Source organism: Anolis sagrei, chromosome 6 (assembly GCF_037176765.1).
Source record: "Anolis sagrei isolate rAnoSag1 chromosome 6, rAnoSag1.mat, whole genome shotgun sequence".
NCBI classification, from domain to species: Eukaryota; Metazoa; Chordata; class Lepidosauria; order Squamata; family Dactyloidae; genus Anolis; species Anolis sagrei.
In genome coordinates, this window is record NC_090026.1 from 110,228,992 (window position 1) to 110,254,846 (window position 25,855).

The following is a 25,855-nucleotide window of genomic DNA, read 5'->3' on the forward strand; positions in this document are numbered from 1 at the left end:
ATAAAGCGAGGTATTAATCATAATCATCTGCCTGCCATGGTGCAGCTTTTAGCATTTTTTAACGTTGCAGCAGTCTTAGGTTTTTCCCAGTAGACCAAGCTTTCATCTTTCACCACTTAGAAAAATTGATGTTTTTGTTTTTGTTTTTTTCAAAATAAAAGTGAATACTGTGCCTTCAGGAAATAAAGCCCGACTGCTCATTGGAGGGAAGGAGAATAAAGGCAAAGATGAAGTACTTTGACCACATAATGAGTAGACAGGAAAGCTTAGGGAAGACAATGCTGGGGAAAATGGAAGGAAAAAGGAAGAGGGGCTGACCAAAGGCAAGATGGATGGAATCCTTGAAGTGACTGGCTTGATTCTAAAGGAGCTGGGGGTGGTGATGGCTGATAGGGAGCTCTGGCATGGCTGGTCCATGAGGTCACTGAGAGTTGGAAGCAACTGAATAAACAACAAAACTGCCTTAATTTTTATCAAAAAAGGAACTATCCCTTTGAGTGGCAAAAGGCCTTTTTGAAGAACTGATTTTTTTTTTTTATTTTGCCTGAAATTTCAGAATAATTCAACCTGTGCTTTATAGATAGCCTGTGATGGCTTGTTTTAGAGAACACCCAATGGTTCAGGTGCATTGTCATGACAGAATATGGAGCAATCATTAGTTTTGCAGTATTGTGCTGAGGAATGTTTTCTCTCATTTGCCTTGACTTTAACTTACAATCTCATGCCAACATTTGTCTCTTGAGTTCTGGTTCAGTAAAATCTTTTTAGAAGCTCCCTTGAGAAATTCCAAAGAAGGTTAATTAGAAGGCAACATTTTACTTGCCTTTAGGGAGTGTGGTCTAGGGGCCCACAAATTTTGATCATATTTTTTTGGGAAGGCAAAAACAAATCCACAAGTTGAAACAAGAAGAAACAAATCATTTGTTTAGAGTTTTCCAAATTCTAGTGGTAAATATTTTTAAAGCCAGAAAATTGCATTATTATTATTACTATTATTATTATTATTATCTTTATTTGTACCCCGCTAGCATCTCCCGAAGGACTCGATGCGGCTTACAAAGGCCAAGGCCACAAAACACAACACAAACAATATAACACCAAAAGCAAAATAAAAAACAGTTAAAGCAATATTAACGACATGCAATAGACAGTATATCAAGACACAATAAAAACTGGGCCGGGCCAGAGTAATGGGTACAGGATTAAAAGTGCTGATGTAGCAGGAGGTATACGAGGATTATAGGGCAAGTGCAGTGTGCGGTGTGCAATAATCTTTGTGTTGTTCATTCGTTCAGTCGTCTCCGACTCTTCGTGACCTCATGGACCAGCCCACGCCAGAGCTCCCTGTCGGCCGTCACCACCCCCAGCTCCTTCAAGGTCAGTCCAGTCGCTTCAAGGATGCCATCCATCCATCTTGCCCTTGGTCGGCCCCTCTTCCTTTTGCCTTCCACTTTCCCCAGCATAATTGTCTTCTCTAGGCTTTCCTGTCTCCTCATGATGTGGCCAAAGTACTTCAACTTTGTCTCTAGTCTCCTTCCCTCCAGTGAGCAGCCAGGCCATTTTACATCTGGTTATTCAAAAATTGCTGACCCTTATGGTAAAGTGCTTGTAGCAAAATCACCCTTGAAATCCCTTAGCAGAATATATAAACACTAGCTGTGCCCTGCCACGCGTTGCTGTGGCCTATAGTAAAACTTATCAAAGTTGAGGTAAGATATCTGGACTATTATGAAAGAGAGGTACCTACCTATTCCTTCCCCCTTTCTCTCCTTTCTTCCTTCTCTACCTCTTTCTTTCTTTCCTTCTTTCACTACTTGGTTTCATCCTTCTCTCTTTCCTTCATTCCCTCCCCCTTTCTTCCTTTGCCTTTCTTCCCTCCCTGTTTGCTTCCTTCTTTCGCTTTTTATTTCCTTTTATTTCACCACCATCATAACAATAACAATAATGCAATGCATTGCCTCCGGGACCTGACACCTCTCCCATTCCCCCTAAAAGGGTCTCATAGGAATAATAGCATCATAATAATCATAGAAATAACAACCTTTACCCGCCATGCATTGCTGTGACCAACCTTCCCTCTTTCTCTCCTTCTTTCCCTCCTTCCTTCCTTCCTTCCCTCCCATCTTTCCTTCTCCTCTTCCTTCTCTATCTCCTTCCTTCCCCCTTTTTCTTTCTCTTCTGGCCTCTTTCCTTCCTTCTCTCTTTCCTTCTTTCCTTCCCGCCCTCTTTCTCTACATCTTCCCCCTTCCTTCACTCCCTCTTTCCTTTCTTCGTTCCCTTTTTTCTTTCCTTCTCTCCTTCCTTCCTTTCCCCTTTTTCTTTCTCTTCTGGTCTCTTTTCTTCCTTCTCTCTTTCCTTCTTTCCTTCCCTCCTTCTTTCTCTACATCTTCCCCCTTCCTTCACTCCCTCTTTCCTTCTTTCATTCCCTTTTTTCTTTCCTTCTCTCCTTCCTTCCTTCCCCCTTTTTCTTTCCCTCCCTCTGTCTCTCATTTCTTCCTTCTCTACCTCTTTCCTTCCTTCCCCCTTTTTCTTTCTCTTCTGCTGTCTCTCTTTTCTTTCCTTCCATCTTTCCTTTTCTTTCCTTTTCTTCTTCCTTCTTTCTCCAACTTTCCTTCCTTCCCCCTTTTCTTTATCTCCCTTTCTCTTTCTTCCTTCTTTCCTTCCTTCCTGTCTTTCCTGGATTTTGACAGGGCGGGAAGGGGTGCGGTGGGGTTTGGAGGTGGCGTGAAGTAAAAGGAGGTAAGATTGGGGCAGGCGAGTGATGGAGCGTGAGGTTGTGTGTGTGTGTGCGGCAGCGGGGGGAGTGATGGAGCGTGGGGTTGCGTGTGTGTGTGCGGCAGCGGGGGGGGAGTGGGGTTGCGCGTGTGTGTGTGGCGGTGGGGGAGTGATGGAGCGTGGGGTTGCGTGTGTGTGTGCGGCGGGGGGAGTGATGGAGTGTGGGGTTGTGTGTGTGCGTGCGGCGGGGGTGTGTGTGTGCGGGAAGCGGCGCGGCGGGGCTTGGAGTGGGCAAGGCTTCCGCAGAGGGAACTGTGTGCGCGCTCCAGGGAACTTGCGGCTGGGCACCAATGCGCATGCTCAGTTGTTTTGCCGTTTTGTGAGTGTGTTGTTGTGTTGTTTTTCATTTTGAGTAGATATGTTTGTACCTTATGGGTTGTGTTATGGGCATGGGAATTTTGGTTAAGTTTCGTTGGGGGGTTTGTGAGTTTTGTTGATTTGCCGTTTTGTGAGTGTGTTGTTGTGTTGTTTTTCATTTTGAGTAGATATGTTTGTACCTTGTGGGTTGTGTTATGGGCATGGCAATTTTGGTTAAGTTTCGTTGGGTTTTTTTGAGTTTTGTTGATTTGCCGTTTTGTGAGTGTGTTGTTGTGTTGTTTTTCATTTTGAGTAGATATGTTTGTACCTTGTGGGTTGTGTTATGGGCATGGCAATTTTGGTTAAGTTTCGTTGGGGGTTTTTGAGTTTTGTTGTTTTGCCGTTTTGTGAGTGTGTTGTTGTGTTGTTTTTCATTTTGAGTAGATATGTTTGTACCTTGTGGGTTGTGTTATGGGCATGGCAATTTTGGTTAAGTTTCGTTGGGTTTTTTTAGTTTTGTTGTTTTGCCGTTTTGTGAGTGTGTTGTTGTGTTGTTTTTCATTTTGAGTAGATATGTTTGTACCTTGTGGGTTGTGTTATGGGCATGGCAATTTTGGTACAGTTTCGTTGGGGGGTTTTTGAGTTTTGTTTCCTCGTTGGATGCCCCTAACAAATTTATATATATAGATACCCAAACTGACTGACTTGACAGAATACAAAATCTTTCCTACATATCAGGGGAAAGATAGGTTGCTTACCTGCAACTGTGATGGTTTGGTCAAAAAGAAAATGGGGGTTTGGCTGGATCCGTCTATTTGAATTGGTTGGGAGAGGACAGAGCTACCACCAAAATTGTATCTTTAAAGTTTTAGAAGTTTCCAAGAGTGCTCTGCACAGGCACATAACGGTCCATTTGTGTGATTCAGAGACCATGACGAAAAACAGTTATGTACTGTATACTCCTGTCAAATTTCTTGCAATAATATTTTTCATATATCAGAAGGCCAAAGTTTGTGATATATGCAGTATATGGATTCAGTCCTAAAAAAAGAGGAGGCAGATTTGATGAGGCAGACCAAAAAGGAAACAAAAGTCCCCAACTGTTCTCCATCTAATGCAGTAAACGCCCATGGAGTTTCCCTATTACACAACAGTCTCTAATCCATCTTTCACTACATCAAAATGAAACTAAATTAATCTCATGACAATGGATAAATATTTGAGTACTCTTGTAGGCATACTGATACTTCTTTGTGTTTTTATTGTTATTGGTTAACACATAGCTATGGGTAACAAGGAGATTCTATAGAAGTTGAAGAACTGTTTTGAACTTTTGGGAATAGTTCAGTTAACAAAACTTTGTTTTGGGGATCCCCTTTCTAAGTGAGTCGCCTGCTCTGCCCTTCCAAGGAAATGGTGCATTTCTAAAAATAGTTGTGGAAACAATGTATTATTAAATTTCCTTGTTTCACCATTGATGCACTATTTCAGCAATGAGTAAGAAACAAATATTTGAGTATCCTTGCAGACACTCAAATATTTCTTTGTGTTATTGTTATTGGTTAACCCACACCTATGTTACCAAGGAAATTATGTGGAAACTCGAGAACTATTTTGTATTTTGGACTTTCACAATAGTTCCATCAGCAAAAGTTTGTTTTGAGGATCCCTTTTTTAAGTGATTCAACTGTTCAGCCCTTCCAAGGAAATGTTGCATTTCTAAAAAAAAGTTCTGTGGATACAACTTTTCCTGTTACACCACTGATATGCAATTTCAACAATGGGAAAGAAATGGAGGACCATACTGAGGCCTCTCTGAAGCTCTCCCTAATTGCTGCAAAAATGTGAGCTAGCATAAAATGGAGAGTGGCACCCAGCAAGGGCACATCTTCCATAAGTCTATGTCAGCCTTCCCATGGCACTTGCTCCATACTTTCTGGGGGTCTAAGGTTCCCTCCCACCGCAAACTCAAAAGTGAGCATCTAGTCAAAATTGGATTTGAAAAAATGAAATGATATGGAAGAAAGCAGACCAGCTGTCATCCATATCTGTTTTAGAAGATGCCTTAACAGTACTGCAAAACCACGCAAGGAAGATTGGATTGCATATACAAGCACTTCGAAGAATGAGCTATAAAATAAATATTGCAGACCTCCATCGTTCAGATCTTATTGCTGTTGTTGCACATGCAATGTATGTGTGTGTGTATATTGCACACTACTCTCATCATTTTCTGTTTAGTGTAATCCTATGCATTCTGTCTAGTGTAATCCTATGAATTGCTGACAGAAATGGCAGAAGTTGTCCCACTGCATAAGAGAAAAGAACGGATAATGCTGCTGCCAACAGTACCATGACACACTTCCGCTCCATTCTGCTCACTGATGCCACCTTTTCTCCAGAGTTGTACCATCTACAGAAAAACAATATCTGCTGTTCTTCAGAAAGGCCATCTAGGCCAAGATACCTAGCTTTGGTGGATCAGCACTCATATACTCAGAGAAATGTTGAGAGAGCCAGTGTGTCCACCCCGGGCCTCCAGGAACCCTTTTTGTGGTTTTTGCCACTTTATTACAGTGTGGAGGGTAGGAGGGAGGACTTTCTGAGAGGGCAAGGTGTACTTCTCCTCCCTGTATGTTGACAGTTTGTTAGTAATTATCAGTTTCTTATTTACCACAGCATTTAGTCAAACTTTATAAAATCGTACATACGAAGTTTAACCATTTTGACTTCTAAATAGAGTTCAAGCTTGGTAATTTGCTTTCGGGCCTATTTATTTGTCCTTTTGGGGATTTACAGTATCTGCAGAACTCTGCTCCAGCTTTCCATTTCAAAAGATTTTCTTTTTTTTCCTACCAGCTTCACTGTGCAGCTTTCATAACCATACTCAGAAACTGGAAATACAATGGATTTGATTATTTTGACATTGAAATTAGTGACACATGATTTCAAGTGATAATCTCCTATCATTTTTGATAGCTGCTTTTCCAACTTTCATTCTTATTTGAATTTCTTGACTTTTGCTTTCATTTGGATTGATGCCTACATTGTGTTCTAAACAACTTTTAAATATTTCAATGTCCCTTTTTAAAATTGTGGATGGTTAAATCCATGAATGCAGAATTGGTGGATATGGAAATTTGTTTATTGCTTAGGAGCCCTTGTGGGCTGGGTTTTATTTTGTGTCAAAAGCATCCGTTTTATCTAAAACTGATAAAGGGATCACAAGCTGCTAGATCAATGGTTCTCAACCTGGAGTCCCCAGATGTTTTTGGCCTTCAACTCCCAGAAATCCTAACAGCTGGTAAACTGGCTGGGATTTCTGGGAGTTGTAGGCCAAAAACATCTGGGGACCCCAGGTTGAGAACCACTGTGCTAGATAGTTTTAGACCAAAAAAGGGCAACAGCGACTATGTTATCTGTAGCTTTAAACATGCATAAGGCAGGGCATTGTGGGCAAACATACAGGTTGCAGAGTTGTTCTGCTCCACAGTTGCACAAGGTGGAGGATTCTTCTAGGCTGTGCCACTTTGCTAGATTATCGTTTGATCTGCCCACTTCACTTCGGAGTCTGTTCAGAGACCTCCAAGTTGCCCATTCTTGGTTTGCCCCTGGAGGCAGACCCTCATAGGGGATCATCCAGTTGGAATTGCCTGATTTTGCTGCCCACAGGGATATTCTTGCTGTTACTGGAGGAACATAAAGAGGAGTGGTGGTTCTTATGAAACTTTTCCTTGATTTAAGTCTACTGAGAGGAGGCTGATAACCATACAGTGGGTGGCTTTCACAGTGTTCAACTTTATTTCTATTGTAATTGGCAGCAAATTCCTGTTGCACATCCGGGGGGAGGGGGGGGGGAAGAGAATGCCGGCTAGCTTATAGAGTCTATCAACAGGTGTAGGTTTAAGACATCCTGTGATTATTCCACATGTCTCATTTAGTGCTATATTTACCTGCTTCGATTGGCCAGCTGATTTATACCAGACCAGGTAGGCATATTCAGCAGTTGAATAAGACGAGGCCAGGACTGATGTTCTTATTAATTTTGGGTCTGCACCCCAGGCACTATTACTAAGTTTCCACAGGATGTTATTGCGTGCAGCTACTTTGTGCTTGGTGTTCATACAGTGTTTCCTAAATGTTAGTGTTCGTTCTAAGGTGAGGCCAAGATTTTTAGGGTGGGAATAGTGTTCAAGCTCTTGGCCTTTCCAGGTAACCTTCAGTTTCCAGTGGGCTATAATACTTTCTATAAATACATGATTTTCTAAATAATAGGAAGGTAGAAGGGACAGTTTGGATTTGAAATCATCAAGAAATCATATGAAATGAAATGGTGCAGGACAGTTGTGAGTACCCGAGAGAAAACAAAAGAACATAAAAGGAAACATGAAAGAGAATAGAGAAGTAAGTATAGGGAACTATACATGAATCATTCATTCCAGCAAACAACTGTAATATGCCATAATGTTTATCTTCTTAAGCTACTTGCTATTTGCGTAAGTGAAATCTGAGAAATGGGGAATTTGCCGCACATTGATTTGCATGATTCGGGGGCAAGATGAGCCTCCCTAAATAAACCAGAGATTATCCAGTCACTATTAAATAGAAAGAAATTGCCACAACCTTATTTGGTTACAGATGTAGAAGTAGTCATGCATCCGGATCTACATAATCCACATGTTGATTGATTGAGATAGCAAATCCAGCCCAATGCCAGATTCCTTCGAATGACACAGGATGGTGCAGCTAGATGCATCCCCAACCATCAGGGGGTGTAGATAAGGTATCTACCTCTAGCTCAGTGGTTCTCAACCTGGGGTCCCCAGATGTTTTTGGCCTACAACTCCCAGAAATCCCAGCCAGTTTACCAGTTGTTAGGATTTCTGGGAGTTGAAGGCCAAAAACATCTGGGGACCCCAGGTTGAGAACCACTGCTCTAGCTGGACAGGACTGGCTCCATGTCACATACTCCAAACCCCCTAAGGAGACGTCATATTATGCCAACGCCTGATAGATACTGGTCACCCAATCCTGGATCAACAACCCATGCCGACCACCATAAAAATTGGTCTAATGGGATGAGCTCTTGTGGCCCACCTTCCACTAAACTACTAAAGTACCCCCTCCACAGCTGCAAACAAATAGATACCAGCCACCCGCCACACCATTCAATAGGGATCCACATCATTTTGCTGACACTCTGTGTCTTCCATGCTGAATTATCTTCCATCCTTTATTCTGTTTGCCATTCTTGTTCTCTTTCCAGCATATATTACCTTCATAGAAAGAGATCTCAAGGGCCATCCAGTCCAACCCCTTTCCATCCTACAAGTACATGCAATCAAAGTACTCCCGACAGATGGCCATCTAGCCTCTGCTTGAAAGCCTCCAAAGAAGGAGATTTTACCGTACTCTGAGAGAGCATATTCCACTGACACACAGTAATTATCATCATATAGTTCTTCCTAATGTTTAGGTGGCATCTCTTTTCCTGATATATGAATCAATTGCTCCATTGTGTCCCAGTCTCCAGAGCAGCAAAACACAAGATTCCCCCCTACTCAATGTCACACCTTTTCAAATATTTAAACAGAGCTATGAAGTCCCTTCTCAGCCTTCTTTTCTCCAAGCTCAACACACCCAGCTTCCTAAGTAATTTCTCATAAGTCTTGGTTTTCAAACCTTTGATTGTTTTGGTTGCCCTACTCTGGACCCCTTCTAACTTGTCAATATCCTTCCTGAATTGTGGTGCCCAGAACTAAACACAGTATCCCAGGTGAAGTCTGACCAATGTAGAATAGAGCGGGACTTTGGGTTCCCTTGAATTAGACACTATATTCCTATTCACAACCTAGAATCACATTGGCTGTTTAAGTTGCTGCACAATGCATGTTTCAGTTTGTCAATATCTTTCCTTAATTATAGTGCCCAAAACAGGACACAGGATTCTTGGTGAGGTCTGACCACAGAAGAATAAGGTGGGGTTATTACTTTCCTCAGTCTAGACAAAATATCCCTAATGATGCAGCCTAGATTTGCATTGTTTTTTTAAGCTGCTGCATCACACTGTTGACTCATGTTCAGCTTGTGGTCTACCAAGACTCCTAGATACCTTTCTCATGGATTGTTTTCAGGTCAGGTGCCACCCATCCTATATCTGTGCATTTCATTTTGATTGTCCAATTGTGGTAATGCACATTTTATTGTCTAAGTGTGGGATGGCACATTTCTCCCTGTTGAAATTCATTTTGTTAGTTTTGGCCCACCTCTCTCATCTGTTAAGGTCCTTTTGGATTCTCATCCTGTCCTTGATCAGTTTCCATCCTTCCGGTTGCTGCTTGGTGTCAGTCTTTAATGTTTCCTTCTCCCAGAGTTAGACATTGCATTTACTACATCCTTCCACTGCCTCCGACTCTAGTTGACACTGGATACCAGTTGGGCATCCAAGTGTTATTCTGGCTGAATGTATTCTCATATTTTCATATGGCTTGGATTTGTACTGTCTACCTCATGTTATGGTTTCCTTGGGAAGGCCACAATCTGATGCCACCCCTATTCTAAAAGAGTGCCCCCCCCCCCAATATCCAGAGCTAAACACACACTGCCATGAATTAAAATGTACTAAGTGGTGTGCTATCTAAATGGGCCAGGAACAAGAGGTTGCATGCCCAAATACCTATGCAAAACCTGGACCAGGCACAGTACTTTCTCATCCAGGCCCTGAAGCATGACCCCTACGCTGTGGTCACTTTTTAACCACCAAAGAAGGATACTATTTATTTATTGTGTCATAAGCAAATTGAAGGTACAGTTATTATGTATTTAAAAACATAAAGTTAAAAACTTGGCATTATACTAAATGTCATTTGGCCAGAAGCTGGCCACTTGAAGTGCCTCTAGTGTCGCTATAAGAAGGACCTCCATTGTGCATGTTGTAGGGCTTAGGCTGCAATGTAGTAAGTGTCTGTGGTTTGTTCTTCTCCACTCTCACATGTCATGGACTCTACTTTGTAGCTCCATTTCTGAAGATTGGCTCTGCACCTCATGGTGTCAGAGCACAGTCTGTTCTGCACCTTCCAAGTCGGCCAGTGTTCTGTGTACCCAGTGGGGAGATTCTCATTCGGTATCAGCCATGGATTGAAGTTCCAGGCTTTAGCCTGCCACTTTTGGACTCTCACTTGCTGAGGATACTGACCTCGTCTTTCTCCAGCTTTTCAAAACTGCCTCTCCTCATGCTGATTCCTCTGAATAAATGTAACATCTGTTGGCTGCTGCTCTATTTCCTCAAATGTTAAAGTTTTCAGACAGGACAGTATCCAATTCCATAATCACATTGAAAGTCTGATGGAGCTTTGTCGTAGACTCAGCCTTGTGCGAACGGAGAGAAACGATGCCGAAAGAGGGATTCTTTATGGACTCAAGCAGTTTTGCTGTTTTGAGGCATTTGAGGTGTTTTCCTCAAAAAATATTCTTTCCATTCTAGCCACCATTTTTGGGTACTTCTGTCAGCCTTTGGATTCCCCTAAACCAACTGCTTCCTTTTTCATTTCCATGTGTCTATGTATTTTGACAACATAAATAACTGCACTCCTCTAAACAGTAACAATAAAGGGAATGAAAATTGTGCATGGAAACAAATCTCAGAAGTAAAACAGTCTAATCCAAAACTTTTGCCCAGATAATATCTTATATTGAATATAGAACAACTGACAGGGTAGAGATAAATGTTGCAGTTTTAACATTTGTGCCCCAGAGCCCCTTATTGCACTGCTGAGAAGCCCTGACCATAGTTATGAAATCACACCCTTTATCTTTTGACTCATTACAAGTCTTTTCCTTGGAAAAGTGAGTTGGTCATCTTAAATTTCTGCCAACCAGTTATCTTGCTGATTAAAAATAAATACACTTGTATAAAATGCAAGAGTCTGCTTTTCCTTATTAGAGGGATATTCTGACATTTGCATCACATGGGAATTTCCACCCAGCTATAACTGAAAGGCTTCCAATTCTAAGCCTGCACGGGCCAAAATGAAACCAATATAAAGCAAAGCAAGTGAAGAAACTTGACAGATGTGATTTGTCTGAGTGATGACAAGACAAAAAAGCAGCAGTAACATAACTGTGTTTTAGTTTGTGGATTGCCATTGCATAAGTTTTGCTTCTTTTCTTCTGCTCACTTCTGAAAGCTGAAAGAATGGCAAAATGTAGAAGAGAATAACCTGCTTCTGTAAGTACTGATCATTTCAATATGAAACATTCCTACTCCCTCCTTTGCTGTACTTTTAATTTTCTTCTCAGATTGTTTACCAATGGGGTGGAAATCTTGGATTAATATGTTCTTAATTAAAAGAATGAAACTTTTGACAACTTTTAGCTTTTGTGCAGTGTTTCTCAACCTTCCTAATTCTGCGACCCCTTAATACAGTTTGTGGTGATCCCCATGCATAAAATTATTTTTGTTGCTACTTCATAACTGGAATTTTGCTACTGTTATGAATCGTAATGTAAATATCTGATGTGCAGGAAGTATTTTCATTTACTGGACCAAATTTGACACAAATATGTGCCTAAATTTGAATATTGGTGGGGGGTTGATTTTGTCATTTGGTAGTTGTAATTCTACCTAGAGTCAAAGAGCATTCTAACCTCTACCAACAATGGATTGAACCAAACTTGGCACACAGAACTCCCATGACCAACAGAAAATACTGAAAGGTTTGGTGGACATTGACTTTTGAGTTTTGGAGTTGTAGTTGATCAACATCTAGAGAGCACTGTGGACTCAAACAATGATGGATCTCGAGCAAACTTGTCTCATATACTCAATATGCCCATATGTGAACACTGGTGGAGTTTGGGGGAAACAGTCCTTGACATTTGGGAGTTGCAATTGCTGGTATTTATAGTTCACCTACAATCAAAGAGCACTCCGAACTGAGCCCACAATAGATCTGCACCAAACTTGGTACACTACCTACCTGACCAACATTGAATACTGGTGGGGTTGGGGGGCTGTTTTAGAATTCTGGGAATTGTAGTTCACCAACACTAAAAAGGAAGAGAAAGACAGATAGATCTTTAAGCTTCTCTGCCAAAGGGGTTCCTAAGACCATCAGAGATATGAGTTTACTGATGGTCTTTGGCAACCCCTCTGAAACCTCCCTTGCCACCCCCAGGGGTCCAGACCTCCAGGTTGAGAAACACTGCTGTAGTTGGTGAGATTATAAAAGTTCTTTCTTTCACATTTAGGGTTTTTCTTAGTGCAAACTTGTTGCAGGGGGTGGAAGAAGACTTTTGTATATTCTGCATACTATGTTAATAAGGCTTGCTTCATTATTAATGATGATAATATTTGCAAATATTATTTACATGGCTATTTTACAGCTATAGAATCTTAGAATTCAAAGACATTAGTCTTTCCACTGAGTTAAAACCTAACATATCTTCTGTTATTAGGATAAGTGACTACTCAACATTGACTTCTCAGTGGAGCAACACTCGATCTACAAAGAAGAGGTAGTTGTTTCTTCTTTTGAGTAGATTCCTGCTTTTAAAAGGACAATGTTTTAATAAATGAATGCATTTGGAAGTTCTGGATCCAGTGCTGCAAACTATATAATGGCAATCTAAAGCAAGCATGGGCAAACTTCAGCCCGCCGGGTGTTTTGGGAGTCAACTCCCACTATTCCTAACAGCCTCAGGCCCTTTCCTTTCTCCCTCATCTGCTTAAGCGGCTGATGGGGGAAAGGAAGGGGCCTGAGGCTGTTAGAAATGATGGGAGTTGAAGTTCAAAACACCCAGAGGGGCAGAGTTTGCCCATGCCTGATCTAAAGTAACATGTGGATAGTGTTTTCAATGTTGGACAGAGACTCTAAAGTCAAAGGTTAGAATACCAGTTTGTCCTTGGAAATGGTGACTCTGGATAAGTTATACTCTCTCAGCCTCAGAGGAAGGTAAAGCCAAAACCCTGTCTGAACACATCTTTAAAAGAAAACCTTTGATGGAATCACCATAAATTGGAAACAACTGGAACAAGACACTCTAACAAACCACGATATGCTGAGGGAGAGCAATTATGTTACAATGGAACAGAACACTAAAGTAGCTATGTTAATACTGAGTATTCATCACTGTCAATGTAGAAATTATTTATAAACTACAGACACAATTCATACAAAATTATAATCTAAACATTACGGACAAATTAACCAAGTTAGTTAGATGCATATTCTTTGAAGCCCTAAACAGTTCTGGCTCAGTCTATCTATCTGAACGCATCTCTCCCTACGAACCCCCAGGAACCTAAGATCGTCTGGGGAGGCCCTGCTCTCAATCCCGCCTGCTTTGCAGGCACGTCTGGTGGGGACGAGAGACAGGGCCTTCTCTGTGGTGGCCCCCCGGCTGTGGAACTCCCTCCCCAGGGATATTAGATCAGCCCCCTCCCTCCTGACTTTCCGAAAAAGAGTAAAAACTTGGCTCTTTGAGCAAGCATTCAGAACCCCGGAGTAAACAGACAAACTAGAAATGGAAATTGACCCAGGAACGGCCAAGACAATGTAACGGATGAAGATTTGAACAGAGGACATCGTTTCTTTTTAAATTGTTATTATGCACTGTCGTTTATGTTTAATTGCACTTAATGTTTTTGCTTTATCAATGTATGTATTTTGTTTCAGCATCGAATTGTGCCAACTGTGTATACCGCCCTGAGTCGCCTTCGGGCTGAAATGGGCGGGATAGAAATAATGTAAATAAATAATAAATAATAAAATAAATAAACATACGGGAGAGAGAAATGTCATGACTTCTAAAGACCTTCTTTTCTCCCTTAAAAATTCCAAAGTAGCTATTTGTTTGTGTAATGTGTAATGTGTATGTTTAATATTTTATATAAATGTCAGTAGCACAACAAAACATACTAAAAATAATGTTTGAGAGCCAAAGCAGCATGATATTAAGCATGCCATTAGCCATTTGGTAGAATTTCCTTAAAGATAACAGCCATCAATTTCCTAATCTGGATTGAAAACACAGGGAGGGAAAGCTTTCTACTATCTGCCTTGATATTCTGGGTTATATGGAAGAGCCTTTCGTAACTATTGCAGTTTGACACTACTTGAACTGCCATGGCTCAATACTATGGGATTCTCGGATTTGTAGTTTGGTAAGGCAACAGCATTCTTTGAAAGAGAAGGCTGCAGACTTTTCAAAACCACAACTCCCATGTTCCATAGCACTGAACCAATGCAGTTAAAATGGTGTCAAACTGCATTAATCCTACAGTTGTAGGTGTAGCCTAAGTAGCATGGCCAGCCCTACCCATAGGGGAATGAAGATGCCACAGCAGATGCCAATTTAAAAAAACAAAAAAAACAAGGGTGGACTTAGAAAACCCAGTACAAAGAAGATATTATGGGATTTTCTGCTTTGCTATTCTGGGATATAGGGCTGTGTGGAAGGGTTCACACTGCCGTATAATCCAGCTCAATGTGGATTTAATACAACTGTGTGGAAGGGCCCCAAGGCAAATGAGACTCTTTCCATATGTCCCCATTAGAGCGCTTGTGTCCCCATAGGAAACATTTAACCAATAATAAAAATGTGTATTAATTAAAATGTTTTTTTTTTCAAATTTCAAAATAACAGTAAACAGTGATGGAAACACAAGATGAAATTGCTATTGTGGGAATTGGATGCAATTTTCCTGGAGGTATGTACTGTGTACCATTCTAGTATGCTTTTAACAGTTTTTATAACTGCTGTTTACATTTTAAACTACTTAAGAGAAAGGCAACCCAAACTTTAAAACATTTAAAATAGGTAGTTTGTACAAATATTATACTGAAGGATATTTTATGTATTATTGTGTTCAATATGAGCCTTTTGGCTTCCAAGATCATTTTTGGATTTGGACGAATTAGATCTTTAAATCTATGAGTCCTTCCACAAAGCCATATAACCCAGAATATCAAGGCAGATAATCCACAATATTTGCTTTGAACTGGGTTATCTGAGTCCACACTGCCATATAACCCAGTTCAAAGCAGGTAATGTGGGATTTTATAAGCTGTATGGAAGGGGCCCAAGACTGCACAAATTATAACTAATCTCCAAACCAGAATGCAAAATCATAATTCAAATTTCATTTCCAGGTTTGTTTTCTGGGAAATGAAACTCTAGCTCTCCTTATATCAACATCAAGAACCATGGTTAGGGTAAAGCAAGGGATTAGAATTACTTTGCATACCTTTATGACAAGTATTTTATTTTGTCTGTAAACATTAAAGACAGATTAACTATCTTTAACCAGTTATATTTGTGCTTTGTAAATACAATCTTCAGACAAGCATTGGGCAATCACAACTTTTCATAAAATACTATTTTGCAACAGGGGAAGGACTTGATAATTTCTGGCAAGTTCTGGTGGAAGGCAAAAACTGTGTTCGAGAAATACCTCCAGAAAGATTTGACACAACAGACTGGTATGATACAGACAGCAACAAACAAGGAAAAACAACCACAAAACATGCAGCCCTTATTGAAGAGTAAGTTTTAAATATTAATAATTAGCTTAGGTACCCCCTGGTGTTTGGGTTAGATCTTTGATAATGATAAAAATTAGAAGTACTCATTGTCTGTTTTGGGGTTTTGTCACAAGAAATATAATGTGGATTTGATATGTGTGGGTATAAATGAATTGAATGAAAGGTGAATGAATGTCCTAATCCCACTTCCAACAGTTGTTTTTTCTCTCTCCCTCTTTCTGTATGTTATCTTAAATTACTACTAGACATTTCTTTAGTAGCTTTGTAAATAAAAGTTTTGGTAGTGTCATCATTTGGAATTCTGTTTCTTAGGTTTAATGCATTTGACAACAGACTTTTTGGAATTAATGAGGTGGAAGCGGAGTATATGGATCCACAGCAAAAGTTACTCCTGGAATGCACTTATAGAGCATTGGAAGATGCAGGGGTCACTAGAGAAAATATTAATGGCTCCAAAACTGGCGTTTTTGTTGGTAAGATTCTTAAAACATGTATGTTTTGATGCCGCTATTCAATTACATGCTACTACACCATTTGACTCTACTCACTGAGGGTGCTTCTAGATAGCACCAAAACATGAGATTCATATGCAGGATAAACAAACCTGGGACCTCAGAGCAGGGCCCCACACAGACCTGCCAGCCCTGGGCTTTCTCCCCCCACCATCCTCACAACCCTTCAGTGTCTTAAGATAAAACTGAGGACAAACAAGGGACATCTGCTGGAAGTATTTTTTAAAATCACCCAATTATGCGCTGATGCAAATACCTTAATAAAAATATGGAGAGATTGCTATGTGTACATATAAGCACCAGTACATAATGGCGGGGATTTTTTTTTAAAAAAATGCAGCCGGATTTCCCTCTTTCCCCAGATGCTTATGCACAATCTATTTAATATTATAAAGTTTAAAATAAACACTTCTAGAGAGCTCTAATGGCTCTCCACTTCTCCTCTCTTGAAACAAGCTAGAAATGAGATGTGTCTGCATGGAAGCCTGAATAGCTGACCAGCTTTTTCGGGCTTTTTAAAACCAGCAAGTGCGGGAAGCAGTCTCCACAGGGGGTAAAGAGGGAAATCCTGAACTTTACATGACTGCAAGGCCACACAGTCATGGGAAAATTTTGTTTTTTTGCCCAGAATCAGGATAAAAGAGGAACTTTTTGAATTGGGGTTTCCCTCCGTTGCTGCGAATGAGCATTGTGCACAAATGTCATCTGGCCACCCCCCCCTTTAACCCTTTCTCTCCTAAATTATAGGTATTGTCTGGAAGCACAATGAATTCAATTTTACATTTACAGAATAAAGAAGAGATAATAATTAAGTTAACAGAAATCGGTTCACCTGTATGTTAATTACACTGATTGAAACATGTTGTATTCTTGCTCGCTTTCTCATAGGCCATCTATTATTTTCACAGGCATGATGAACCAAGACTATAGACTATTAAGGAGTAGGACCAGCTCTACAATTAGCCATTATGATGGCACTGGGACATCAATGAGCATATCTGCAAATCGGATTTCATATATCTTTAATCTGACAGGACCTTCAATTGCCATTGACACAGCTTGTTCCTCATTTCATTATGCTTTACATATTGGTTTGAATGCAATTAAACAAGGTAAATTAATCAGAGTGGTTAATATTTATGTAGTGAAATTACTTATATTCTGCCTTTTCTCAAAGGAATCCACAATGGCTTATCTGACCTTGATAGTCATTGCCTACAAAACCTTTGAAATCATGGGATCATGCTAGCCAAAGAACCACTTCCTCCCATACAGTCCGGATGTGCTCAGTTTCTGAGACCTGTCTTATGTGGGATCCTAGACATTGTTAGGGTCCTAGACATAGGACGGAGACTTCTCTCCATTTCTCTGTGCTGCTGAAAAACCATAGAGGCCATCACATGACGCAAGGCCACTTCTGGTAGTTGCCTGTGGCACTCTGTTGTGGCAGTGCAGGGAAACGGAGGGAAGACTGCACTGTCAGGAGTAGGGTGATACCCAACTCTCAATGGGAGAAGCTAGGTAGAAGCAGAGAAAGGATGTGAGATGGTGGCCATCCCTGAACACTGAAAGTCACAATATCTGATGGTAGGGAATGAAAGAAGACGGTTTCCTCAACTTTCCCCTGCTTTCCCTGCTTTCATGTGATGAGGTACATAATTCTCTATTGTGATACTTAACTTGTGGAGGCTCCCTTTCTTTTAGCTTTAGGCAAAACATTAAGGCATTCAGTTTCCATATAGAGTTGTTTATTCTCATATTCTTGCTGTGCCACCTGTTCTGGTTTGGTACTATAGAAAGGTCGCTAGAGCAGTATTAGTAGTTTGGATATGTTGCATGACAGACAATAGTTTTCAATAAGTGTTTCATGGCCTGACAGCAACACAACATGTGGCTCCAAAAATCCATCTGTAGGAAGTCGATAACCAAGCACAATTTGAAATGAAGTATAAGTTCTCTGTCGTTTATTAAGTGACATTGTTTTTTGAATTATATAGTGGTTTTTTTGTTTTTGCAGAAAGCCAAACAGTGAGTGTAAAAGTGCCTCAAACATATATTCTTTCATCCCGCAGGAGACTGTGAAGCCGCTCTTTGTGCAGGAGTTAGCTCTATCATAGAGCCTGGGGTTTTCGTATCTCTTAGTAAAGCAAAAATGATATCTCCAGAAGGAATTAGCAAACCCTTTTCTACAAAAGCTGATGGATATGGAAGAGGAGAGGGCTGCGGGGTTCTCTTGCTGAAACCTTTAAAGAAGGTAAGTATGCCACATAGAATTTGCTTGATAAAAATCCCACATATTTTCATGAGAGGGGTATGGCTCATTTAATGTACATTCCGGTTATGGCTTTTCAAATGGGTATGCAATGTTCATAAAAAAGGGATATAATTTTACAAAATATATATTATTGCTGAAAAACATGGTTTTTGGGAGGCTTAATAATGGTGTCCTATTGTCCTTCTTCCAAAACAGGCACAGGAAAACTTCAGCAAAATATGGGGAGTTATCAACATGAGTGCTGTCAATCAAAATGGAAGGTCTGTCACTCCAATCACCAGACCATCTCAGCAGGAGCAAGAAAATTTGCTGCGCAGAATTTATCCAGTGTGTGTTGATCCGTCCACAGTACAGTATGTTGAAGCACATGGCACAGGAACCCCTGCAGGAGATCCTGTTGAAGCAGAGAGTGTAGGCAATGTCATTGCTAAAAAGAGGCCTTCTAACTTTCCACCTATCAAGATTGGCTCTGTTAAAGGGAACATTGGACACACAGAGTCTGCGGCTGGGGCAGCCGGCTTAATCAAAGTACTTCTCATGATGCACCATGGCAAGATTGTTCCATCCTTGCACTTTTCGGAAAGTACCAGCAGCATAAATACAGAGAAATTAAACCTTTCCATTCCAACAACAGTAGAGAAATGGGACGAGCCAAGTGAATTTGGAAGAATAGCTGGAATCAACTCTTTTGGATTTGGAGGAACCAATGCCCATGTGGTTGTCAGGCAGTTTAAGCAAACCCAAGTTCTTCCTTCAGTCAAAAGGCCTGTAGAATTATTTCTTATCTCTGCAGCTTCTGTTAATTCCCTCAAATTGACAATGGAAGACATGGCTAGATACCTTAAAACAAGAGACACCACAGCACTGCCAAATCTGGCCTATACTTCAGCATGTAGAAGAAGTCACGTAACCTACAAACACAGAAAAGGATTTGTGGTATCATCTCTCCAGCAGTTAGAACAAGAACTTGGTTCTGGGGCAGAAATGAAAATAGTTCCTGCAAAGAAGCCTCCACAGCTGGTTTTTGTATTCTCTGGAAATGGCCTGAATTTGAAAGGAGCATTTGAGACTTTATTGACATTTGAGCCAGTGTTTAGAGAAAAATTTAATGAAATTAAAGCAATATTTCAGAAATATTCCACCATAGATATTTTAAAATTAATGAAAAGTGAACAGGAGGATTTGTCAAGGCCTGAGTTTGCCCAGCCCTTAATCTTCACATTGCAAGTAGCTTTGGTTACCCTTCTGCAGTATTGGGGCATCAGGCCAGTTGCAGCTGTTGGGCATTCAGTTGGCGAAGTTGCTGCTGCCCATTGTGCTGGTTTGATATCCCTGGAAGATGCTGTCAAAGTCATCCATCACAGGAGTAGGCTACAAGCTAAGGTCACTGGAGGGAAAATGTTAGTTGTTGGTAATATCCCTGTTGAAGAAGTGTCAGCAGCCCTTGCCACATACTCTGACAAGGTCTGTGTAGCAGCATTTAACAGTCCTCAATCTTGCACTTTGTCAGGGGATGCTGATGCCATTGATGGGGTGCAGAAGCATCTAGCTGAGCGTTTTAGCACAAGAAGCATATTTCTTCATGTCTTAAATGTTCCAGCTGCATACCACAGCCACATGATGGATCCAATACTGACAGAGCTGGCAGCAAGCCTGTCAAATTTAAAGAAAGGGAATCCAGAAATTGACTTGATTTCAACCACAACAGGGAAGGCTGCTTCAGATGGTGATTTTGTCACTGGAAACTACTGGGCCAGACAGGCTCGAGAAGCTGTTTGTTTTGCAGAGGCCATTGTGATGTCAGCAAAGGACAAGGACAATATTGCATTTGTAGAAATAGGACCACAAAGAGCCTTGCAGAGGTACATACAACAAGCCTTAGGAACTCAGACCAAAGTATTTCCTTCTTTGCAAATTTTCAAAGAGCATGAAACACTTCTCAATTTAGTAAAAGGCCTCTTTGAACTGGGATTGAATCCATCCTGGGACCATCTCTTTGAGGGATATCAAGGTATACCAGCATCCTATCCCAGGTATCAGTTTGATCATAAGACGCTTGGGTCATTTAATAACCAGGACAGACATACAACTGAAAGAGCTGGAAACTTAAATCATTTGTTAATCCACAACGTTAGCCATGATAACACTGAATTCGGGTGCTCTTTATCCACGGCACTAACTCCTTACCTGTTTGAGCACAAACACAACGGCGTTGCTTTAGTCCCTGGGGCTCTTTTTGTGGAGCTTGCTCTGGCTGCTGTGCTGACTGGCTCCAGACCAAAAATGCCCATAAATTTATATCAGCTAAGCATTAAGTTCACCTCACCCTGTGTTTTAAATGAGGATCCCCATAATTTAAAGGTAAAATTGGACTCGCAAAAAGAAGGAAGAGATTTCAAAATACTGTCTTCTTCATCAGATGCAGTTTACACATCGGGACGAATCAAACAGAACTCAGAAGTCTGTATTGAAGAAAAGAGCATTGCATATAAAGATATTTTTCAGCGGTGCAAATTGTGTGTCAGCAAGAACGAAGTATATCAAACACTATCAATTTTTGGATTTCATTATGGTTCGATATTCAAGCAGCTCAGTGATGTGTTCCTTTGTGAAGAACTGAAGGAAGCGATAACCATTATTAGAGTGAGCAAAGAGATTAGGGAGGAAATGCATGAGTATGTTATCCATCCAGTGCTCTTAGACTGTTTTATGCAAATGATCGGAGTTGTGACTCTAAAATCTTCCAAAAGTGGCATGTGGTTTCCATCAGGCATAAACAGTTTGGTAATTCTTCGGCCTTTAGAGGAGGAAATGATGATATATATGAAAATCAACAAATCTACTGAAAACTACCTCGAGTTTTGTGGCTGCTTCACAGATAAACATGGCTCTGTTTTGGTTGAGATGAAACGAGTTAGTATAACTCTCATCAAGGAAACACCCAGGAATGAAAATAATTTGCTTTTTGAAAACAAATGGAAAGAAGCTCCACATTCTACAATGATCCAAACCCCAGGAGAAGGACCCAGATTTGCAGTCTTAGCTGACAAGACGGGAGTGTCTCAACAGCTGAAAAAATACTTGCACAGAAGTTCTACCTTTCTGATGTATGAAGAGTGGGAGGAATTATTAGAGCGCAGGAGCCCTGAATCATCTTCTCTGGACAAAATGAAGGCAGAAGTACAAGAGTGCGGTGATGTTTTGTTTATGTGGGGAATCCAAAGACTGAATGAAAAAACACCAGACACCATTGTTGCAAGTTTATCAAAGTGCTGTGAAGCTTTCCGACAAGTTGTTATTGCATTGAAAGAAATGAGACACCCTCAATCGTCCATCAAGCTCATCACTTACAGGACTGCAGACAGGAATGTTGACCACGTGAACCCTGGCTTCGCTTTGTATGGCATGGTACGAAGTTGCATGCTTGAAGCTACCGACATTGCTTTCCAGATGATTGATATCAGCTCAACAAGCACCATGGACATCCTGGCCTTAGTGGATGTTTTAGGAGGATACAAAGCAGATCTTTATCCTGAAATCTGGATTAATCAGGGAAATATCTACACTTCTGAAATCAGGCGCACTCAGGTTAAAGATGTGAGTTACAATAATCTTTCCCTTTCTATTGGTCATAACTCTAAGCTGGAGCCATTTCGTCTTTATACATGTGAGCCTAATGCAGCAAGAGGCATGTTTGCTCAGACGTCTAATTCCACTGATTTTCCTCTTGGTAATCACAGTGTAGAACTGGAAATTAAAAGAATACATATCCATACAGAAGAGTATTATCCTGTTAGTGTTTGCAGCAAAAACTTTGGAAATGCTTTGTATTGGAATTCACAAACGGTTGATAAGTACCAACTCATGGCTTTGGATTTCAGTGGAAAGGTAGTTGCAACAGGCACTGATGTGAAGAAGCTCAAAGTGGGGGATGATGTTGTTTCATGCTATCCTGTGGCTGGATCTTCAAGAGTCATTATTCCAGAAGCAGTATGTTTTAAAACTCAAAAAATGCCATGTTTTGAAATAGTCCCCTGTATGTCTTTTTTCAGGATAGCATGGGAAATTGTGCATCAGATGCTTCCAAAAACCAAGCAGAACAGATCCTTGGGCATTATTTCTCCTGATCCAGAGTCAGTGCTGTGCAAAGTACTTACTCACTCAGCCGAGGAAGCCGGCTGGAAAACAGTGTGCACAGCACTTGACGGCAAGCTGGAGGAACGTGTAGCTCAGTGCAATGCACTTGTTTTTCTGGCTCCTGTGGATAGATTACCCAAAGAAAAGTTAGTAAATCTCCCACATCTCCGGGATGTTGTAGTCCTACCAGATAACCACCAGTCTGAATGCATAAGATCTCTGATTGGAAGTGATCATGAAAACTTTAGAATTCATCTTCTAAACCTTGCCACCATTTTCCAGAAGGCTTCTTTGAAACATCCTCAGAAGGCTTTCTCCAACTGGCTGAAATCAACCGAACTGAAGCAGTTTAGGAACATGCCCTGTTCCATTTTCCAACAGGCAGGGAACAGTGAGAGGTCAGACACCGTGACCTCATCCACTTTTGCCTGCAGGTCTGTCCCACTTGCTGTACTGAAAGGCAATGTTCAGAAAAGCAGTATTTCTGACATACCAATTTATGAGTCCCAAAGGAAAATATTTAAGCAGAACACTGTTTACATTGTAACAGGAGGGCTCACTGGGCTTGGCTTTGAAACTGTGAGATTTATTGCTCAAAACGGAGGAGGGTGCATTGTCATTCTTTCCCGGAGAAAGCCCAGTCCTGAGAAGCAAAACGAAATACATAATATAGAGAACCAGAATGAAGGGAGCCGGATAATCAGTCTGCAGTGCAATGTAATCTTTCAACCGGAAGTTAAGCGTGCTATGAGTGCAATCAGCAAAGTTTTTCCAAACTGTCCAATCAAAGGTGTATTTCATAGTGCTATGGTTTTACATGATGCAGTCCTTGAAGCTTTGACTCTCGATACATTTGAGAAAGTTTTAAGTCCAAAGGTTGCTGGAGCTATCAATCTTCACTATGCCACTGAAGGGCAGGATCTCGACTACTTTGTGTGCTATTCATCCATTTCTTCCTTTTTGGGGAATTCAATGCAAGCAAACTATGCTGCTGCCAATTCCTTCCTGGATCTTTTCTGCCATTACAGGAGGAACTATGGATTGGCAGGACAATCCATCAACTGGGGTGCCTTGAATCTTGGAGTCTTGGAAGATCAAAATGACATTCAAAATCTTTTGGAATCAAGAGGTATCGCAACTTTGCAACTGAATGAAATTTATGAGTATCTGAAAGAAAGCTTATTTCTTAACAATCCCCAGCAAGCCGTTGCAAAGCTGAACTTTAGGGCTTTGAGCAGTCATTACTTTTCTCGAAATCAAGCCTTCAAAAGCCGTATGTATACAATTGCAGTAGAATTAATGGGAAATGAAGCTGAGCTGCCAAGAAAACATGAAGCTCATGCTTTGGTTCCTGAGAAAGCTGAAGACTATATCTTGTCATTGTTGAGCCAACTCACTGGTGCAGACCCAAGTGATATCTCAATGAATACATCCCTTTTTGCTGCTGGAATAGATTCTATGTTAGCTATGTCTTTACAGAATCACATTTTTCAGGAACTAAAGGTTGATGTACCCCTTGTGAAATTACTTGACCCAGAGACTACAGTACTTAGGTTAGCATCACTTGTAGAAGAAAAATCAACGGAGGCCATGATTTCCAAAATGTAATTAGTGAGTAATTAGGGAATGAGAACTGCTGGAAAAGCAGGACAAACATTGATAATATTTCTTTCAGTTTTAAATGCTGCTACTACTAGAGATGTATAATTAAAATCTGCTAAAATTGATTAGTTTATGTCAATTTCCTGAAACAACTAATTCTGGAAGACTGCCTTTGCAATGTTTGTCCTACATTTAATGTTCATTTTCATTTGTTGCAACATCTAAATTAGAGAGTTTCAGAGGCTATGTTTAACTCCAGCAATTTTAAAAGTGGTTTGAGAATTTAATCTCAAATATGCCTAGATGGCCCATGCGGTCTCTTCCAACTCTATTAGTCTATGATTCTGTATAGCATCTAATGACATTATGTCAGTGTATGGAGTTATACCTTTAGCATGTATACCATATTTCACTCCAATATCTAAATGTTTTATAAAGTAATTGTAGGAAAGTAAAACCAAAGTTCTAGCTTTGATGAACCAAAGATGTGCTTTTATATAATGGAAACTTTGTAATAAAATATAATCACTAAATATGCAATTTTTAAAAACAAATTATTTCCTGATGCAATTAATGTTGGGGGAATCAACCTTCTCAAGACTCCTCTATATGATGTTTGTTTGTTTTGTAATGTGTCATTTTATAACCTGCAGTAGATATATATATTGTTTTGCAGTTTCCTTATCTCTATATACCTAGAGCAGTGGGAGTGGCTGCAGGTCACGTGACTGACTCAGTGACAGTGCTTGTTTGAATGAGCTTGAGTTTAGAATTCTGTCAGAGTGTAGAAGCTCATGTTAGGAAACTGTTGAGGCTTCTGTTTTATATGAAAGTAAACTCTTATTAAAGAGAGCTGTATAAAACAACATAGTTTATGAAGAAACTGTTAAAGACTATAAGTTCAAGATACAAACTCTCTGAAATGTTACTGAAGTTTTTAATCCTTGACAAGAAATGTGCCTGTATCTTTAAATACATGAAGTTATCAATAAACAAAACTTGTTATCTTTAAAAGAAGTCTTCTTGCATCATTGTCTGCTGAAAGCATCAAACAGAAACAAAATATTGACATGCCCAGTGATTATTTATTAACAAATAAATTGTGCTACCCAGAGCAGGTTGTGATCCTAACAGTTCATGATCAATACCCTGATGGTCAGTGATCCTAACAAGTCATGATACATCATCCCCAATATTTAAGGCCTTTACACAGTTGATCGAAGAATATATAACTGTTAACTGACATACTGTCAACATTTATGCTGGTTTTAATCTATTAATAAATTCAAACTGCTTGTTTGTGCTGAATACTGATTTTTAACCACATTTCAAACATTACTGCAGTTTTTGATTTTAATTTAATCTCATCCCCTGCCTATTTTCAGGATGTGTCCATCCTGTTTCCAAGTTCTCTAATCTTCTATTATTCCTTTTTAAATAAGTCCTAAAATTACAGTGCTAAAGTAGTGAACCATAATGGTGCTATTCCTATGTTTGTTTCCTTTGAACAAGATGATCTGCACACACTTGGAGGAGACTGTGGAGGGAGACCTGTCTGCATCTATCTGTGTGTTTCTGTTTGTGTGTGATATTGATGTTTATTTTGTTCTTGAACACTAAAGAGGCATAGTGGTTTCAATAAATTGTCAGGCTTTACTTTTAAAGAGAATGGTTCTTTACCATGAGTTTCTTAAAAGCAATGTTCCACACAC

The 25,855-nt window shown here is 40.3% G+C and overlaps 1 protein-coding gene across 1 annotated transcript; it reads left to right on the top strand.

Annotated features, from left to right (window-relative positions):
• The first annotated feature begins 11,082 nt into the window (after positions 1–11,082).
• On the top strand, positions 11,083–25,124 carry LOC132778929 (phthioceranic/hydroxyphthioceranic acid synthase-like). The gene is made up of 8 exons (XM_060782456.2): positions 11,083–11,299; positions 12,529–12,588; positions 14,719–14,782; positions 15,464–15,617; positions 15,930–16,090; positions 17,038–17,241; positions 18,202–18,383; positions 18,600–25,124. Exons 3-8 carry the CDS (start codon positions 14,728–14,730, stop codon positions 24,147–24,149), a joined length of 6,306 nt encoding a protein of 2,101 aa, XP_060638439.2. The 5' UTR covers positions 11,083–11,299; positions 12,529–12,588; positions 14,719–14,727; the 3' UTR covers positions 24,150–25,124.
• The last annotated feature ends 731 nt before the right edge of the window (positions 25,125–25,855 follow it).

Coding starts and splice junctions, on each gene's coding strand:
- LOC132778929 (XM_060782456.2), top strand. CDS start 14,728: ATGGAAACACAAGATGAAATTGCTATTGTGGGAATTGGATGCAATTTT. Junction 15,618..15,929: donor CATGCAGCCCTTATTGAAGA/GTAAGTTTTAAA, acceptor TCTGTTTCTTAG/GTTTAATGCATTTGACAACA. Junction 17,242..18,201: donor TTTGAATGCAATTAAACAAG/GTAAATTAATCA, acceptor TTCATCCCGCAG/GAGACTGTGAAGCCGCTCTT.